Source organism: Semicossyphus pulcher, unplaced genomic scaffold (genome assembly GCF_022749685.1).
Source record: "Semicossyphus pulcher isolate SPU_LCO1_2020_fin unplaced genomic scaffold, fSemPul1.0.p SCAF_6, whole genome shotgun sequence".
In the NCBI taxonomy this organism is placed as follows: domain Eukaryota; kingdom Metazoa; phylum Chordata; class Actinopteri; order Labriformes; family Labridae; genus Semicossyphus; species Semicossyphus pulcher.
In genome coordinates, this window is record NW_027211737.1 from 8871453 (window position 1) to 8885052 (window position 13600).

The 13600-nt window shown below is 43.9% G+C and overlaps 1 protein-coding gene across 3 annotated transcripts in view; it reads right to left on the bottom strand.

Moving 5' to 3' along the window:
* Window positions 1–567: 567 nt before the first annotated feature.
* The window catches only part of camsap1b (calmodulin regulated spectrin-associated protein 1b), a 31510-nt gene continuing 18477 nt past the window's right edge, over window positions 568–13600 (bottom strand). For 2 of the 3 annotated variants that reach the window (XM_069682688.1, XM_069682690.1), the window contains 10 exons: window positions 12958–13111; window positions 12450–12535; window positions 10962–11046; window positions 7245–9549; window positions 6957–7093; window positions 6660–6874; window positions 5131–5233; window positions 4887–4999; window positions 4429–4547; window positions 568–2856 (listed from right to left, as the gene is read on the bottom strand). In XM_069682688.1, coding sequence (XP_069538789.1) covers window positions 2560–2856; window positions 4429–4547; window positions 4887–4999; window positions 5131–5233; window positions 6660–6874; window positions 6957–7093; window positions 7245–9549; window positions 10962–11046; window positions 12450–12535; window positions 12958–13111 — 3614 coding nt within the window. In that variant the 3' untranslated portion in view covers window positions 568–2559. The remainder of the gene's footprint in view (window positions 2857–4428; window positions 4548–4886; window positions 5000–5130; window positions 5234–6659; window positions 6875–6956; window positions 7094–7244; window positions 9550–10961; window positions 11047–12449; window positions 12536–12957; window positions 13112–13600) is intronic. The other variant, XM_069682689.1, reaches the window with a different exon arrangement.

Sequence of the window (13600 nt, forward strand, 5' to 3'; positions counted from 1 at the left end):
TCAACAGACAACGTCAATGTTCAATGTTGACTGTAGACTTTTATATTGAAAAAGGTCAACCTCCTCTGATCTAGAAATGTCAGATCAGCAGCGAACTCGACAGAATTACGTCAGGAAATGCTCCAATCACAGCCCAGATTTTGGGTCATGTGATCTAATTTCTGAACAATGGCGGCCATCCATAGGGTAGTGAATCGAGAACGAAAACATTAGTGTTAAGTGGATGTGTGGAGAACATCTATCAGGTAAAAATAATAGAATACAAACTAAAGACACATTTGAGATGGTTTATTACCGTGAAATTTCTCAATGAGGAGCTTTGTACGAGATCGTTTGAGCTAGCTTAAATTGCGGTCGTACTAGTAGTTGCTATGGTAACGCGGTCGTTGTGACTGAACGGAGGAGTACAGAGAGATGCGTTGCCTTGTGTCTCATCATGATGTCTGTTAATGTTGACGTTGAAGTTGATACCTGTATCACCACCTTTAAGACTGAAATCAGTGTGGTGTCTCAAACTAGCAAAATAAAATAAAACAGTGAGTCTCACAAATGGACAAAAGAAAAGAATAAAAATGAAAAATGTGACTTTTATTCACTTGAAAATTTATTCCGTTTCAGTGCTTCCATTTTTAAAATAAATAGATGGCATGGGATCAAAGATAAAAACAAGGATGAAAAGTACACTAGTGTAACAAAAATGGTGACCAAATGCCGATACAATCTTTTAGTAAACATAAAAATACACTCACATACAATTAAAGATCTGCCACCGCCCCCACCCAACATCCCCAAAAACAAGTCAAAATGCAGCAAATGAGAAATCAAGTATTCTGTTTGTTTTTGGAGACAGCAGTAGTATCATATCAGCGGAGGCCCTTCAGCTTGACATGTCAGTTTTAAATCTTAGAGTTTGGTTTAGTTTACACAATTTATGGAGTGCACAACAGTAGTGTTACTGATTAGTTTCGATGCCCGTTCCAAAGGTAAAATTCCCCAAACAAACAGGAAGTAAAGTGCTCGTGCAACACTTCTGGTTGTTCTCGAGGCCAACAAACGGTTTCTAAAAAAGCACTTTAAAGAGACGGAGAGAGAGAAGAGAGAGACGACGTGGCAGTGTTTGTCAACACCTTGGAGGAATGTTCTTTAATGTTGGTACAGAACTGAACCACAATCCCCCGCCCGCCCACACACAGAAACCCCCCTTTGTGATTATATCAAATACTGTCATTGGGACCGGTTACAGAGCAGCAGCACGGAGACACTCTTCACAACGAGAGAGTGTGTGTGTGTGTGTGTGTGTGTGTGTGTGTGCTGCCTGTGTGGTTAAAGATTGGACAGGCCGACAAAACACTCAGGGAGGAGAGGAGGAGGAGAAGGGGAGGAGGGGGGTTACATTGCATGAAAGAAGCCGTCGACAAGTGTTCATGAGTGCACCTTTATACAGGACAATTCAAGAGTGCCCAGTGGAGAGAAAACACAGCTAAGCTCTAAACATCAGAGAATTCTCGTTATGATGAAAACACATAACATCAGCTCAAACTCTATATCACATTGCTTTAATAATAAAAAAAAAAAACGCTAAATAAAACAGAAAAAGCATCATTTTTGTACCAAAACCAAAACCATTGACCCTCTTTTGACACCCTCAAGAAAGAGGATGTTTCAACAAATAAAAGTATTTAAAATGACCGTCGTTAAGATTTTTTTGTTGTTTTTTTTGCTTTACACATATCCAGTGCTACACGATCAGCGTTTAAAAAGCGGTTGAATAAATAGACGACAGTACCACTATGCGTGAAAGGCCAACGGATGTCTGAGGGAGCCGCGAGGAGCTCCCCTGTGACAAAAGAAGAAGACAGTTCAGAGCAGCAGGTTTTTTGGAGATCCCTGGTGAGGCAAACTCGGTAATGCCAGCCTGATTCGACACATTTGACGGTCCACGCAGGAAGAGATTGTTGGGACAGCAGAGAAGTCCGGCAGTCCTAAAGGGTTGTACAAAGGTCCCTTGCTTTTGGATTGTTCTGAAAAGAGCGACAGAATTTCCCCAAGATGTCCCCCTCCTTTTGTCCGAATCCGTCCAAAGGAGCGGCGTCTCCGGAGAGAAGGAAGGAGTGTAGTGCTGCAGCTGAGCTCTCGACCATGACAGTGCTGAACTAATAAATACTTCATGTAAAAAATTTACATCCACCACAGATGAGAGACAGAGAGAAAAAAAAATGCCACATGCTTGATTCATGGTCGTCGTAGAAAAGAGCCGGACTGAAAGCAACCTGAACAGATCGCACTGAGATCACAGGAAGAAGAAGCGAAGTCAGCCGGCATTCCTCTTTTTGTTGCAAGCACCAGTCCCTTAGACCACCTGTGACACACATACACACACACATACCTTTTCCCTTGTTTCTTGCCCTAGTCCACCCTACAGGCGACCACATGTCCTTAAATGCGGCCTGAAAGCATGCCGTTGAGCTTGTCTGTGGGCATCAATGCAGTCTATTCAGGAAACAAGCAAGATGGGGAGAAGATGATCTGGATGAGAGGAGGGGGTTTAAATCCGGCCTGCTATTTTCCACTTTTCTTTGGCACAGCACCTCTCTTGGCCTGCCACAGGTGGTTGTGGATGGTCAGGGCGTCCACGCTGACTGACACAGTCTTGGCAGGGATGACGGTGAACTGCTTTCGGTCCGAGCTGTACTTGTACATCTTGTCGATCATCTTCTTGCTGATGCTCTTGGGTCCGGTACCCGTCAGCTTTTGGATCTCCTCCGTGTCGGGGAAGTACGAGTAGAGCGCCCGGAACTGGCAGCCACCGTCACGAAACAGGATCATCATGTGGTTGGATTCGCACTTCTCCAACTCCTGGTGGGTAAAGTGATTCAGCAGAAGAAAGAAAAATGTATAACAACAATTGTATTAAATTACATTTACAACATTGTATAACATGGAGGAGGTATTAGAGTCATAGGTTTGTCAGTGTAAGGCTGCTGGTTTAAATACTGAAAATACAATAAGACAGAAACGTAAGAATGATTCAAACAAACACATTTATGGTCTGAGAAACATTTTTTAAAGCTCCTGTGAGGAGTTTTTCGCGGGTTATGAAACAGACTGAAATTAATTCTGATTACTCTGTATGACCTACAAAAGCAAACCAGACCATCAGTGACAACATTAATTATTTCTATATAGTTATTTTTAATGCCTGAAACAGCTGGCGGGGGGGTAGGTGTCAGACGAAGCGATTAACTGCATGCTGCCTTTGTTTACATTTTCCAGAGCAAAAATTTAAAGTGAGTGATACATATGACTGTTAAAGAAAGCAGGATGAGATTTTTGGTTAAAAACCAGCACTTAAGCATGTACAGGACAAAATCAGCAAAGAGCTAAGAGGTACGGCTTTGTCCACAGGGGGCGCCAAAATCAACACGAACCGAAAGTTCCTCACAGGAGCTTTAATTAAAACTAAAAAGTCTAGTCTTTTTTCTAGTATTGCTGTTGACTACTGAGGATTACTTTGCCATTGGTCAATAGTGTGTTTGGCAGCAAGACAAAGCTCAAAAGTGTTCAATTATCCAAGGTTCTCAATGGGTTTCTTCGGGATAATGCCACTGGTTTTTCTGTTAAGTAATAATCTTGAAGATTTTCATTTAAATAAATGTCTGTTAAGTCACTATCTATCGCTGAATGAGGTAACACAATGGTGACTGAGCCTATGGCCCACTGATGAAAGCCTTTGCATTTGCAGTATTACAGACTGGGTGACTTTGGAGGAAAAAATCACAAGCAGCGCCCAGTTAGTGACGCGTTTTCCATCAGCCAGCAGTGGTTGGTCTGCCAGAGAGGGTAGGCGAAGCTAAGCGGCTGCTTTTCCAGTCTCAAGTCAGCAAGTGTTGAGACTAAACAGTAATCTACTATGGCTGAACAAACAAAGAAAAGATCGATGACTACAGATACAACTTCAACAATAAGTGAAAATCCAAAGAAAAGAAACAAATTCGACGCTCAGATGAAGCAAACAGTCTAAAAAGGAAAGAGACTGCCAGCGAGGAAAATCAAGAGTTACAGCCGGAGCCAACCGCGGACATCACACATGCATCTTCGAGATTACCACTTCATGGAGAAAATCAATGCTTATGAGTGATAAGTGGTTTCCCTCTCTGTGTCTCTGTGCCACAAAAATGAACCAGAGAGAGTCATCTGGCATGTTGCCGAGAAAGAAATGTCACAGAACTTGTTAGAAGACAGCCTGTGTAACAATTGTGTGATGTCAAATTATACAACCAAAGCAGCTTTGGAAAAATCCAAACAGAGTTAATTTACACTGTTGCACATTAACTTAAAAAAACAGGTAAATCTACTCTCTAGTAAAAAGTACTCCAAAATAAATTCCAGAAGATATGAACTTTGGTTGATGTCTGGCAGAGAACTGACCTCTAGGATCTGGTTCTTCTGAGGCTCGTTGACTTTGCCGGCCAGGCAGCAGTGGGAGATTGCATTGTGGATGATTGGCTTGTTGGACTTGGCACTGGGCTCCTTAAACAGTTTGGGACCTAAAGGAGAAAAGCCGGTTAGACCACAGAGGAATTGTGTAACGCATAATAGAGAGAACATAATAAGCAGTGAGTTAGATGACACAAATTAACTGAGGCTAACAAGTCTACATCAGGCATCAGTCACTTTGGCAGGTAACTACTATTCATTGATTATGTTGTTAAAAATATGACAAGCAAAAATGTCTGACGGACCAAGTTTACTGTTTAATGCTGAAAGAACACCTGACATATTGATCTCATGTCAGTGAACAATGGATAAGTGAAACACAATAACACTCCTGTTATCAGGATATTATATCTGACAACAGCTGAGAGAAGTGAAATCTGTGCACCCACCAGTGTATTCAGCCATGGAAGTGATGGAGGACGCCGTGGAGCCGTTGTCCCAGTCTCGCTCTGCAGTCCGACTGTTGTTACGGCTGCCTGGAAACGACTCCACAGAGTCACAGCTGGAAAACATAATGAAGATAAGAACAGTAAGGAAGATGTTAGGATCTTTACGTGAACTGAAATCTCTATTTAAACTGCAAATCTTAAAAATGAACGATGCAATGAGAAATCTTAAACATAAGTAAAGTACCGCTGGGAGCCAGCCCCTCCAGAGTTGACGCTGTCAGCCTCGTTGGTTGCAGCAGAGGCCAGGGACAGACTGGAGCCTGACTGGGCGTTGCTCAGGTTGTCAGCTGTGTGAAACACAGACAAAGACATTTTCAATCTTTTTCTAAGAATTACAGCATCACTCTCAAATCAACTGCTAAATAAATAAAGTTAGGAATGTAACAACAGGACAAATTCACAAACTGAGCCCGATCCAAAACTGTGGAAAATTATGACGATAAATGTTCATCAAGGACTTTTTTTTCATGACGGAAGAGGAGATGTTGACGAGCTAAAATTAGGTCGTTGATAATAAAAACTCTGACGACACATATGTTTTGTTTTCGTTAACGAGACGAGACGGGACTAAAATGTTAGTGTTGGGCTGTTGGACATTTGAAATGCATGATGTTTTCTCCCACTGTGCGCCTAATCTCTCCGTCAATATACAAGCAATGCATTCCTGTGATGATGTCCCAGAGCAGCAGCTTGACAACAATGCATGCAAAGCGAACAGGTATGAAGGTGGTTATGAACTTTCTCTGTTAACTCAGGCTTTCTGCTTCAGGCTCTGTGCACGCTGTAAGCGTCATTTTGCTTGCTCCGCACAAAAAGGAGTGATCACCAGCTTCAGTCAGACTGTTTAAAGGAGAAGCGATGATGAAAATATACAAAATGTTATATTTAAGCACTGCTGCAAAAAGGCAAGAGAGGAATGTGCTACTGCACGGCTTTGTTCTGTGGCCTTTACATGTGCTACGTCACGTTCCAAAAGCTGAGGATCTATATTACCCGTGGAGAACCGCGTCAGAAAATAATTAGGCCTAATGAAAGGACAGCTCTTTACAGCGGAATGAACCTGTATCAGGCTGATTACATTGGTTTAAAGAGAGAAACATTTTGGCCAAAAGTAATGACTAAAATGACTTTTTATCAACTAAAACTGGACTAAAACTATGAATGGTAAAAGTGACTAAAATGTGACTAAAACTAATAAACATTTTTCTTAAGACTAAATCTAAACTAGCTGCCAAAATTAACACTGATCCAAAATGAAGTTTAAGTATAGACAAGTGAATGTGAAACTCAGCCAGTCCTTCAAAATAATGTTACTGAAAAGTTAAGGAGAGATGAAATGATAAATCTATTAACATTCTAAAATGATGATAGAGATGATCAGGCACAGGGTTTCTCCCACGTACATATTTAAGAGTCAGGGCCCCATAGATCAGTGCGGCCCACTTTTCAGTGCGGCCCACTTTCACTGTGAAAAATATTCTCAACAATCATCGTTACTCAATATTTGATCTTTGAAACTCTTGACAGAAATGAATCGCAGTCATGTAAGTATTAATGACTATAGGACATATATTTATGTGGTAAAACAGGAAATATCTGGCAGTGAACCAAAGTGCCCCACAGCTAAGCAGTAAAGGACTAATGAAACGCACCATGCTGAAACGTGAAGAGAATGACAGCTAAATGTCAAACATGATGATGCAACAGTCTTACGTGTGGAAGAGCACTTGGAGAAAGTATCGCTGGAGGACTCCTCTCTGAAGACAGACTTGGGTCTGTGCTTCTGCTTCGGTTTGGGGGTTTTGGGCTTCGCGAGACCTTTGTCCTCGAACAGCTCCTGCTGCTTCCTGCGCAGATACTCCTGCTTTATCAGCTCCCGCCGCGTCTTCTCCTCCTCTTTACGCAGTCGGTCCTCCTCTGCCTTCCGCCTTAAAGGAGCCAAACACATGGATTAAAGCATCTATTCAAAGAACATGTGAATCCAATGCTTACGATGGTAAAGTAAGTTACCTGGCTTCATCTCGTTTGAGCTCCGATTCGGCTTCAAGTTGTTGTTTACGGACTCGAGCCTCTTCAGCTTTCTTCTGCTGCTTCAGCAAGAACGCTGCTCGTTTCTTAGCAAGCTCATCCTCGGCCTTCTGCTCGTCCTGGAAGATAAGAAAAACATATTACATAAAACATACCAAACTACACCATAGATGGATAAAAAATGGATCAGTGCATTTCCTGAAATCATGTTATACATGTTAAAATAAATAAATGTAATGAATATTCGTATTTTTCATGTTAAGTCATTACCTTGAAGAAGAAGCCCATGACTGACTTCTGCTCTCCATCATCTCCTTCTGTCGTTTTGTCCACAGCAGCCTCTTCCTCTGGAGCTTTCAGATCTGACAGATCAACCTCGACCAGGTGGGATTTGTTACGCTGTGCCTCCTCTGAGGGAATATTCTCTTTCCCTGAACTGTCTGAAGAGTTGAGCTCAGACTCTCTCGGGGTGCTGGACAAGCACTCGTCAAAGGACACTTCTTGGGCAGCCAGTGCTGTCAGGTCCACTCGAGTCGGCAGGCGCACGTTTGCCTCGTCACGAAGCCTGAAGGTGGCGCTCCTGATGTGGCCAGAGCCGGGTCTGTCGATTGTCTCTGCTGCTGTGGGGTTTCTGGGGCTGTCGGGCTGCTCTGTCCTGGGGGACCTGCCCCCAGCTAGCTGTCTTGGGTGTGGTAATGTCTCTGATCCACTCTGGGTAGGGGTGAGGGTCCTGGAGGCATGCCGACTCTGCTCCTTGGCTATCTTTAGCTCTGACGGTTTGGACCTGGAGCTCCGGCCTGAGCTCAGTTTGGGGGGTTTCCTGGTGGGAGTAGTGCCGGTGCTGGAGACGTGCTCCACAAAGTGGAAGCTCGCCGCTCCCGCCTTAGAGTCACTGTTTTTGTCGCTGTTGAGAGGAGGAGGTGGAGCTGCACCAGGGGGGGACTGTACATTCTGTTTCATTAGCATCTCCTGCTGCAGGGACAGCTGCATCATCTGCTGCTGGATGCTGCCGATGGCGTCGTTCAGCAGCTCGATGGAGCGACTGCACTCATTCAGGTCCAACTCTTCTTCTGGATAGAAGCTTCCACTGTTCCCTTTCTTGTCTGATTCTAAGGCAACTGGCGGGGTGGGTCCCTCCACCTCTTTGTCCCCCCTCAGGGCATCCACACACATATCATCTTTACTCGATGGTCCTTTCTCCCCACTGAGCTCGTCTTTGGAGATGTCTGCTTTAAGTGGGTTGGGTAATGTGTCACTCCTGCCTCCGCCTTTCTTTACGATGTGCAGGAAGGCTGCCTTTCCCAGCTTCTGCCTCTGCCTCGCAGACAGCACCTCCATCTTCTTCTTCTGGTGCTCAATGGCACGTCGCTTCTCCTCCAGCTGCATTCGAAGCTGGACGATTTCAGAAGCCAGAACAGTAGCACCACCGATACCATCACCTGTTCGATTACATCCTCCCAAAGGTGAGGAGGGGCTCTGGTCTCTTTTCATCCTCCAGGAGGAAGCCAGGGGCCCGCTGCTCTCTGATCCGTCTGGAGTGGTCCTCTGGGAGCTGGAGGCACTGGAGCGCAGGTCATGATTGCTGCCAAAGCGCTGCTGCTGGGCTTTGCGCTCAGCGAAGGAGGTCATGCGAACGCTGCCACTAGCCATGCTGCTGGCCTGGGAGTGACCACTGAGACAGGGGCTGGAGCGACCGCTGCCCCCATTCATGTCTTTGTCCTCGTGCTCTTTCACATTCATGTCTTCTTGGAGTTTGGCTGATTCTTCTTCTTCATCCTCGTTAAAGGCCTTCCTCTGCCAATTTGGATCTTTAGTTGTTATAGCTTCATCCAGGTCCTCTTCCTCTTCATCCAGGTCCTCCAGCTCAGCTTCAGCGCCCTGGCCAGACTTTGGTTCTTCAGAATCTGAATGCAGGTAAAAACCCCCGGCCGGCTCTCTGGACGAGGGGTCCACACTGCTGGTAACAATGGGTCCGAAACCTGCCTGACCCTGTGGAGGCTCCTCTGATGTGCCTTCCTCCTCACCTGGTGGGGGAAAGGTTTGGTTCAGGGTGCAGGGAGCTTTCCTACGAACAGCTGAAGTAGATCCATCTCCTCGGCGTAGGGAACCCCTTCCTGACGCGTGTGGCCCCTCACCGCTCTCCTCCTCCTTGTTTAGGCATACAGACTTCTCTTTAGCCGTTTTGAGCACGGCAGGCATCAGCGGTTCTAGGTAAAAGCTATCTGTTTCAGGTGTGGGCTCTGTGGAAGGTTTGGGTCCCACCGGGGCAGTTGCCTGTATCCCATCAACTCGTTTTGGGATGACGGGACTATCAGTCCTGGCAACTGCCACCAGAGTTTCTTCCTCGTCCTCAATGTTGACATTTCCCTGCAGGCCGTGGCCGTTGACTTTGCGCAACGTGGCCTGTTGTGGCTGGAGGGCAGAAGTCTGGTGTTTGGGTGTGACAGAGACAACGTTGGACGCCAGGCTGTCCTTACTTATGGTGCGAGCCAGACTCACACTGTCTCCAGAGGCCACGTCTGCGTCGCTGTCTGTGGCTGAATGTAACATGAAGGGGCTCAGGGTGGACAGAGGTCTGCAGAAAGAGAGCATGAGAAAATCTCATTTACAAAGTGAGTACAATGTACAGTTTACAATATATGGAATGGTTGTTTGGATACACCCCTGCACACACCTTCATACTTTTCTGAAATGCAATTAATTGATTATCAATATATTGCCAACTGAATTTATTACGTGGGACTAATTATTTGCAGCTCAACAAATACGTATGTACAACCAGAATATCTGCCATATCATATCTGTCAGTGGGTTAAACTGCAACACAAGAAATACTGCACCCATTACAATTGAAATATTCCAATATTAGCTTCATCAGGCGTCTTAACAAACAGAGCCCTCTGTTCATTTACAAGGTGACGTCCTCTCGCCTTCATGCAGTACATGGATGCCATATTGGAAATTAAGTTTTTCCAAAACAAACAGCATCACAACAGAACAAACATCTTAGATTTTTTCGAAGCTCATTAGGAGAGGGTATTTTGTCTAGGTTTTTAAAGTAAAAATCTCAGATTTTCATTTAAATAAATGTCTGTTAAGTCACTATCTATCGTCTATGGTGATTGAGCCTATGGCCCACTGATGAAAGCCTTTGCATTTGCAGTATTACAAACTGGGAGTCTGTGGTGAGTTTCGGGAAAAAATCACAATCGGCGCCCAGTTAGTGACGCGTTTTCCATCACCCAGCAGTGGTTGGTCTGCCAGAGAGGGTAGGCGGAGCCAAGTGGCTGCTTTTCCGGTCACTGCAAGCGTTGCGAGTAAACAGTACAAAATCAAAAGTCACAACCAGAGCCAACCATGGACGTCACACATGCAACACTGTCTGGATATCCGGGAAGTGTGCTCCCACAATTACTGTTTATCGCCATAGGTGCTGCCACAGAGGACGAAAGTGAGATCTTCGAGATTAGCACTTTATGGAGAAAATCAATGCTTATGAGTGATAAGTGGGTTCCCCTCTCTGTGTCTGTGCCACAAAGATGGACCAGAGAGAGTCATCTGGCATGTTGCCGAGAAAGAAATATCACAGAACATTTGACCATGTGACGTAAAATTATACAACAAAGCAGCTTTGGAAAAATCCAAACTCTTAACAGAGTTAATTTACACTGTAACACAGTAACTTAAAAAACATGTAAATCTACTAAATTTACTAAAAAGTACTAATAAAAATAATCTTGTTGATGTCTGGCAGAGAACTGGTAACAAAAATAAGTGAAAATCCAAAGAAAAAGGAACAAATTTGATGCTCAGATGAAGGCAAACAGTCTAAAAAAAAAATCAAGAGTTAGAACTGTGACAACCCGGAGCCAACCGTTGACGTCACACATCCAACACTATCTTTATAAACGTGTACCCGCAATAACCATTTATCACTGTAGGTGACGCCACAGAGAACAAACTGAAATCTTTAACTCTGTTAGGTACCTCTGTCTCTTGTCGGGCCATGCAACAACAGAACCTCTGGCTTGTCCGTCCATCTGAGTCAGGGAGTTGGAGCGGTTTCTGAGACCTAAACAGAAACACACACAAGCAATCACTTAGTATTATACAGCTGCAGGTCACCATCTCATAACTAGAAAACCAATGCATGCTGTCTGCTGAATAGCTTACGCTAATCTGCTAATGCTGTGCTTGAATGTTGAATGAATGTAATGTATGAATGTTGTGGAATATGTTGTCGAAGAGCTGACGCTAATCTGCTAATGCTGTGCTTGAATGATGAATGAATAGACGTATGAAAGATGTGTGGTGATGAGAGCGAGTCTGGAGGTGAGGAAGAGGACTGTAGAGGTGATGAGGACGATGGAGGAGTTTAAAATGGAAGACCAGCCTTGAGAAATGCTTGAGAGACTGTTCAAATGTCTGTCCTGTGTGTGTGTATGTGTGTCAACTGAGCTCCAACTGAACTCAAGTGACCTCCTGCTGAACTCAGCTGTTGCCGTGGCAATGGTTCATGAGTAGCAGCTGTGTGACTTCTTAGTTTGGCAGTTGATTTTAATGAGATTTAAGGTGGAAACACCCTCTCACACTACTGTGCTTGTGTCAAGACAGTACATGCTATCAATACAAAAATGAAATGTGACCATCACAAGGGTCTGATGAAGCCGTCATTTGAATTTTATGTCTCTACTGCCAAAAATGTTGCCAGGGCAGTGAAATACAAAAGGGCATCCATTTGGAGTTCTCCAGAAATATTTAACATTAGAGCAGATGGGGCAGTTGGTCAGGTTTCTGTGACAGTTGGGGATCTCCAGGCAAAAGTGTACATTTTTTTGTTTTGAGTACCCGTCAAACAGAAGCAGCACAAGAATACCTACGATTTGATAGCAAATGAATGTATGTGGAGTGAAAATTGTGGGCTCAGTTGCAATTTGTTTAGAAGGTGTCCACGTTATTTTTCAGCAGCCTCCCCCCTCTGAATCTGCACTCTGATGTTAAACATTTCACTGAAACTTTATGTGCTTTGAAAGGCGACTGTGGAAAAACTATGAATGATATGAAAAAGCTGAAATGACCAGAAGAAAGCTGAACGCCTGTGAATATAAAAGTAGAATGGAGTTTCTGAGTGAATGTAAGAATGTGCTGTGAAGTCTTGAAAAAGGTTGAAATATGCTGAAAAGGGTTGAACATTCCACCATTCATTTGAATGGGAAAATGTCTGGGAAAAACGGGCATATCTTGGAAACGATGAATGGTATGAATGAGAAAAGTTATAGCACACCGATCCCGAATGTGCTGAATGTTTTGATGTTTGAATGGTTTGAATCGGTTGAAAAATGTGGAAGGAGAAGCGGTGGGAAAAAATGCGGCGAAATAATAAAATAATAGAATAATAAAGCCTTCAGCATTCCCACCAATGACCAAAACATTGAACCAATTGGCATACATGGGTGTTGCGTCTATTCTCCTCACCTGCACCGTCTTCTCCATGCTGCTTCTGTTGCCTCTGTCTGAGGGGCAGGAGTGGGTGTGAAGGACTGAAGGTTGGACCCCCTTTACTAAAATGTAAGAAAGCAAATGTTTTTGTGTGTGTAAGAGGCTAACAGCATTTTTCACCAACTAAATGCATTCAGTACTTTTTCAACACAGATTCAATAAAAGACAAATATTTCACCAGACAAAAGACAAGCAAGTGGCATGAAAATATCCCAATCACAAGCTCTGTACACTTTATGATAACCTTAACGTTCGGTCTCTCACACAGTGCTAACAAAGCACACACAGACAAAGTGACAGTGCACTTATCAGCTTAACTTTGTGCCAATCATTATCATACTTGGTGAGGAGGAAGACAAAGGGTTAGATGTGGGGGGCAAATGATAAGACACTGCATCTACCCACCCTTGTGGGGCTACTGAAACTGGTTAGAAGACAGCATCATGATGAGGTGGAACGAGAATGAAAGTGAGAGAGGACTTACAGGGGGTCAGTTTCTTCAGGGTGCAGGAAGTACCTGTTACAGACTTCTGGGCTGCTCTGGTTATCAGCACCAGGGCTGGCCAGGAAGCTGCGCTTAGTGGCGTTGGAGATAGGCACTGATGGGCGGGCACTCTTGGGCTGAGCTATAGCTCGAGCTGGACAAAGGAGGAAGGAATAGGTGTTTATTATGTTAGTACAGGTAGTCACAGAAGCTGCTTGTCATTAGGGAGGATATACTCTAATTGTGTCCAAAAAATAAGAAGCACGACATGAAGACGTGTCATATGAAATTTAGTTGATCCATGATGAAGGACTGGTATTTATTGGCAAAAGCAAAAACAGTTAGATTTATCATACGCTGCATTGTTATCTGAATATTTTGCAATCTCATCAATCTTGTAAACTTCATTTTTTCTGGACTGCAAACCTAAAGTTTTTGTAGCTGCTGACAGCTAAAGAACTAGGCTTCAGTACATACCACTTCTAATTGGTTAGCTACTGTCACAAGGACAACAAAGCTAGCTTGATCTGGAAAAGCTTACCTTCTGTAGCCTAGCTAATAGGGCTGTCAACAAATATTCTATAATCAATATGTAATCGAATTGTAAATAAAAATCAGCACTACTGCGGCTCACAAGCTCTCA